The 6000-nt window shown below is 67.6% G+C and overlaps 1 protein-coding gene across 1 annotated transcript; it reads left to right on the top strand.

Moving 5' to 3' along the window:
• Positions 1–3673: 3673 nt before the first annotated feature.
• Positions 3674–5580, top strand: LOC137842188 (uroplakin-3b-like protein 1). Its single transcript, XM_068655940.1, has 6 exons — positions 3674–4030; positions 4466–4621; positions 4695–4926; positions 5020–5096; positions 5175–5304; positions 5386–5580. The coding sequence occupies exons 1-6, from the start codon at positions 3742–3744 to the stop codon at positions 5486–5488; spliced, it is 987 nt and encodes a 328-aa protein (XP_068512041.1). The 5' UTR covers positions 3674–3741; the 3' UTR covers positions 5489–5580.
• Positions 5581–6000: the final 420 nt, after the last annotated feature.

Here is a 6000-nt window from a genome sequence, read left to right on the forward strand (position 1 = left end):
GCTGCCTCCCCTGTCTGCATCCCTCCCCCAGGGACCAGCCTCCTCGATCCAGCTGGGAGAAGGGAGGGAAAGCTCAGCTCTGCTGGAGGAACAAAGCTCCCTGCAGGGGCAGGGCACCAGGTGCTGATCCCAGGTGATTTGGCTTGCAGTTTGCTGGCTCCCTGTGTCCTCTGAAGGAAGCAGCAGCATTTTGGGGGCTGCTCCTTAGCTCTGCAGCTGGGGTTTTTGTGCCCAGGGGGGCCTCTGTTGGAGGTGGCTGCTGAAACAGGTTGGTGCTGGTGCCACCGGGTGGTGAAAGGTCCCTGTGCCACTCTGCTCCCCTGGCTGCGGGGCTGTGAGCGCCGTGGCCCTTTGGGTGCTGCCAAGGGTGGTGTTCCTCCTGCTGAGGCCTCTCCATCGCACCAATGTGAAAATGGAAGAGTTCTTGGAGCCATCTCCAGCTCTCCCTGGTGTCCGGTGTGTGCATCCTCTTGGCTAACCCCCTCAGCACCAGCCTCTGCTAAGGGCTTTGGGGTTTTAAAGCTCTCAGATGCAGCCGAGCTGGGGATGCTGTGAAAACAGGAGCTCCTTGGAAGCAGCAGGTAGGTGGCTGGGAGCTGCCCAGAAATGGGTTGGGTTTGTTCTTCTCCCACCCTGCTTGTCAAATAAGAGGTTTCTAGCTCAGAGCTCAGCTTTCTATCCCCGGATGGTGTTGTCCCAGCAAACAAAACAGAGAATTGAGATGAAAATTGCTCTGGCCCTGCGCAAAGCAAGAATTTCCTGCTGAGTGGGGCTGGAGGCACGCAGGAGCCCTCCCTGCAGCCGATGCTCCTGGGCCTGAATCAGCCGCAGCCTCCCTGCCCCTGGGCTGCTCCGTGCTCTGCTGAGGGCTTCGAGCCCTGCAGTGTGGGTTCCTCCCCAGCAACTTTGCCCCACGCTGGTTATTTTTAGGGCTGACCCCACAACTATGCTGACCCTGTGGCCGCGGGGCAGGGACTGGCAGCTGAAACTGTGACTCAGTGTCCCTGTGCCACGTCACCCAGGTGGGTGCTGAGCGAGCTTGGCATCACCCCCAGGGGCCAGGAGTTGGGGTTTCACCCTCGGGAGGGGGCTCTTGCCTTTGCCGTGCCTCAGTTTCCCAAGCCAGAGGTGCTCAGGGTGGAACCAGGAGCGTGCCCACAGCTGTGCCGGGTTCCCCCTCCCTATAATCCCCGGCTGCCCCATTTCCACTTAATCTGAAGGAGAAGCCACAGCCCCTTCGGGAGGGAGGGGGAAATCCTTTCCCGTGCAGGAAGGGCAGCCACAGCCCTTGGCAAACAGCACACACTCGGCACACTCAGCCCCGCAGCCTGGAGAGCAGCCGGGGGGGGCACGAAGCCTTGGCACAGCTCCCTGGCCCCATCCCAAGCGCTGGGGGGGCCCAGTTCCTGGGGGCGAAGGGGGCTGTGATGGCCCAGCCCTGGCACGAGCGAAGGGTGAGGATGGGGACAGGGCAGCTCGGCTGCCTCCCTGCCCTCTGCACTGGGTGGGAGCGGAATGCTTTGGGTTTTGGGTAAGTTTTGGGTGTGATGGCTCCGGGTGCTTCCCTACCCACAGGGCAAGGCCAGCCCTGTGCCAAACCCGTGTGGCTCTGGGTGCTGAGGTGGGCACGGGGCACATGTGGGGCTCAGGCACTGCTGGGGGGGGACAGGACCACCAAAGTCTCCCAGTCCCACCTCTGTGCCTCAGTTTCCCCTTTCCTAGCCCAGGCCGGTGCCCGCAGCCTCGGTGCCTCGTGTCTGGGGTTTGATGGCTCCCGGCTGTTTTTTGGACCTGTGGTGACCCGGGAGGGGCCCCGTCCACCTCTGCCCCCGGGGTCTGGCCGTGCTGGTGGAGCCATCGCAGGAATGCGGGGCTGGGAGGGCCGGGCTCAGGGGGGGCACCTGGGGCTGCTCGGCCCCTCGGCAGTGGGACACAGCCCGGCACAGACACGGCCATGGAGCTGCCGCGGGTGCTGCTGACGCTGGCTGCGATGGGCACAGCCACCGGGCTGGGTGAATCCTCGTGGGGGGACATGGGGGTTGTGGGGTGGCTTCCCCATGGGTTTCGGTGCTGGGGAGGGATCATGGGGCTGTTTGTGGGTTTTGGGGGGCTCTGCGTGGCTGCCATCCCCCTGGGGTGACCCTGGCGCAGCCGCGAGCTGGGGTCCCCGTGCCACTGGCTCACGGCCGTGCCCCCAGCCCTGCTGCCCTACGAGCCCCGCGTGCCCCCCGGGGCCCTGCTGGGGAAGGTGACGGCCACCACCTTCGCCCTGGAGAGACCCTGCTGCGTCTTCCACCGCCTCGCCAACGCCTCCGACACCGTCTGGCTGGTGGTGGCTTTCGCCAACGGTGAGCACCCGGTGCGGCGGGGGACATCGGGGACCCTTGCCGTGGCTGCTCACCCCTCTGCCTGTGCCACGCAGCCTCGGCCACCTTCAGAAACCCCCCGTCCCGTGCCGATGTCCCCCTCTACGAGGGGCTGCCCACCGCCCACGCCTACATGACGCTGGAGACAGCAGCGGCCGCCTACGCCTGCTCGGTGCCCGGCCCGGTGCTGCGGGTCGGTGGGGACGCGGCGTGCGGGGGCCAGCACGGCCAAACAGCCTGCAACGGGCCCCTGCCCTCCCCGGGGCCCTACAGGTGAGATGGGATGGGTGGGATGTGTGGGGTGGGACCCCCGGGGGAATTCCCCATCCCCAGGGACCCGCAGGTATCCCCTAGGGTTTGTGTTGTCCCGGTGGTGCCCGTCCCACAGGGTGAAGTTCCTGGTGATGGGCTGCCACGGCCCCAAAGCGGAGACGAGGTGGTCCGACCCCATCCTCCTGCGGAGAGGTACGGGTGGCAGCGGGGCTGGCACAGCACCACCTTCCCCCCGCATCCCCTGGGGTGCGGCATCGCCTCCGTGCCACCACCCCAAACCCCAGAGGGGAGGAGAGCTCCCCAGGCTCCCCTGCTCACCCTATTCCTGGGTGCCCCCCATCCTCCCCGTGTGTCCCTCACCCCGTGCCCTTCCAGCCCGCAGCCCGAGCACCGTTGACCCCGCACCCACACAGCGCAGCAGCGACGTGGTCGTCATCGCCTCCATCCTGGCCAGCCTCGGTGCTGGGCTGGCCGTGGCAGCGCTCGGTGCCGTGGGGTACGAGGGCTGAGCGGGGCCATGCTCGGGGGGATGTGTCCATGGGGTCCTGGGAGAGCATCCCCTCCTTGATCCTGAGGACAAAGAGAGGGAGCAGAGAGGACTTTACGAGTTAAAGACCTTTTTTTTTTTAATTTGATTTGGGGTTTTAGATGTATGGTGGAAAGAAGGGGGTGGTTTCTGTGGGGTTTGGTCCCTTGGGGGTGGTCAGTGCGGGCAGGGGGCCAGTGGAGCTGTGGGGACCCTGCTCGATGCCTCCTTTTGCCTCCCTGCAGCGCCGAGGCGTGGAGACTCCTGTGCCACCGGGATTTCGGGGCTGCCTTGTCCCAGCGCTCCTACAGGACCCACCACATCTCCCCCGCCCTGCCCCAGCCCCTCTGCTGCGGGTGCTGCCGGGCGGCCAGGAGCTGCTCTGCCCCTCGCGCCCCCTGCGCTGCCGAGTAAACTCCTAGTAGCACGGCCTCCCCTCCTCGCCCTTCCTTGCCGCACGGCCTTCCCCTTGGTGCTTTGTTCCCCAGGTGGCCCCAACACCAAAAACGGGGGCACCGGACCCCAAAATCGAGGTCCCTGCTGGGGAGGCTGCAGCTGGAGGTCGAGGCGGGTCCCATGGCGAGGTGCTGGCCATGGCGCACCCCTGCCACGAGCGTGCCCGTTCTCTGCGCGCCTCCCGGCGGGCACCCAGGCGTAGGAAATGCTCCCCGGGGGAACGGGCCCGACCTGTTTGCTGCGGGGCCGTGGCTCGGCGCAGGAATGTGGGTGGTTGGAGGCCGCAGGCGGGTCCCCTGGGGCCAAACCCCGCGTCCCCCGCCCGCCGCCCGCACTCGGCGCTCGGCACCCAGCCCCTGCACCATGCTCCCCCTGCTCCTCCTGCTGCTGGCGGCGGCCCAAGGCCTGCGTGAGTCTGTGCTCTGGGGGGGGCTTCACGGCGTGACCCCCTCCCCAAAATGGGCTAGGGGGGATAGGGGTGGGGGAGGGTGATGTTCCTGCCCATGGGTGTCCCCTCGGTATGGGCACGGGGGCTGCAGTAGGTGCGGGGCACCCCCTTTCTGGGGACACCCCCGCTTTGGGACCCTCGGGGGTGGCACCCAGCTGGGTCCTGCAGCACGGCCCCGGGGGCTCTGGGGTCTCCCCGGGTTGTGTCTCTCCATGGGTGGTGGCACCGAGGGGCCTCGCTGCGTCTTTTCATCAAACTTGCTGCGTTTGAACCCAAAACGAGCAGTGGGGCGGAGCTGGGAGGTGAGGGGGCCACGCAGCCGGGATCCCCCCGGGGCAGCTCCCCCCTGCTCCAGCCAGGGCCGGGGGCTCCGCTCTCATCGCGTTTTCATCGCAGAGGAGCTCCCGTACAAACCGATCCTCACCGAGCACAAGATCAGTGGCCGGATCACCGGCAGCACCTTCGTGCTGGAGCAGCCCCGCTGCGCCTTTGACAACGTCCCCGCGGTAGGAACGACCACCAGCATCTGGCTGGTGGTGGCCGAGGCCGCGGGTAGGTGGTGGGGACACTTGGGGGGGGGTCCCAGCGTGTCCCCTCCCCTCACCGCCGTCCCTCGTCCCCGCAGCCTCGGTGAGCTTCCCCACCAGCGTGCAGCCGGGGCAGCCCCAGTGGGCTTTCCAGAACTTCCCCACCAACACCTCCGCCTACCTGACGCTCGAAGCCACCATCCTCAACTACCCCTGCCCCAAAAACCCCGCGGAGATCACGGTGCTGCGCGTGGGCAGCGAGAGCAGCTGTGCCAAAAACAGCGCCGTACCCACCTGTAACGGCCCCCTGCCCGGCCCCGGGCCCTACAAGTGAGAGCCTGGTGTTGGGGAGGACACGGGGGGGGGGGGGGTGCAGCCCTGGTGGGTGCCGACCCCACCCCACCACCTGCCCTCCTCCCCCAGGGTGAAATTCCTCGCCCTGAACGGCACCGAGCCCGTGGCCGAGACCCAGTGGTCGCAGCCCATCACCCTGAAAACAGGTACCAGGGGGGAAACTGAGGCAGGGTGCCCCCCACGAGGTGCTGCCCCCCCACACCCCGATCTCTCTCCCCCCCCAGCCCAGCAGCCCCCGAGCAGCCCCGGGGCGGGCGGCAAGCGCAGCGCCGAGATGATCGCCATCACCTCCATCCTCTCCATCCTCCTCGCCCTGCTGCTGGCCGGCCTGGTGGCCACGCTGGCCTTCAGCGGGTGAGTCCGGGGGGGCACGCGAGGGGTGGAGGGGTGACACCAGCACCCCGTGTCCCTAACCCCGTGCCCCTGTCCCCCCAGCTCCGACCCCTGCGGCCGCGGAGGCGTCTTCAAGCCGGAGGCGGCGTCGGTGCGGCGCTACAACACCCACCACGTCTACGACCAGCCGGCCGCGCGCCTCTGAGCCCCGCCACCCGCCGGGACCCCCCCACGGGACCCCGGGGTGACCGCGGGCTGAGTGGGAGAGGAGATAAATGGGATTTCTGCCTGCCCCCTGCCCGCCTCTGCCTCCCTCTGTGGCCTCCAGCGATGCCTCGCCAAGTGTCCCGGCCCCATAACGCGGCGGGGGTTTGGGGTTTGGGGTTTGGGGAGGGGGAGGCGTTCCTGTGCTTGGTCTGCTTTGGTCGTGGGTGGGAAACCCCCCGGTGAAAGGTCTGGGCTCACCCCACAGAGCCTGGTGCAGGGGTAGCCCGGGGGTGGTGGCAGCCCCCCAGGTTTCTGTGGGGCCAGGAGAGCCCCGGGCCCTGTGCTCGCTGCAAGGGCAGCGGGAGGCGCCTGCCCCCGCTCTGCAAACCGCCCCCGTGAGCTGCAGGACAGGACAGCGTGATCCCACGGTGTCCCCACCGTGTCCCCATGGTGTCCCTAAAATGTCCCTGCAATGTCCCCACGGTGTCCCCGCAGCAGCTGGGCACAAAT

Source organism: Anas acuta, chromosome 19 (assembly GCF_963932015.1).
Source record: "Anas acuta chromosome 19, bAnaAcu1.1, whole genome shotgun sequence".
Lineage (NCBI taxonomy): Eukaryota > Metazoa > Chordata > Aves > Anseriformes > Anatidae > Anas > Anas acuta.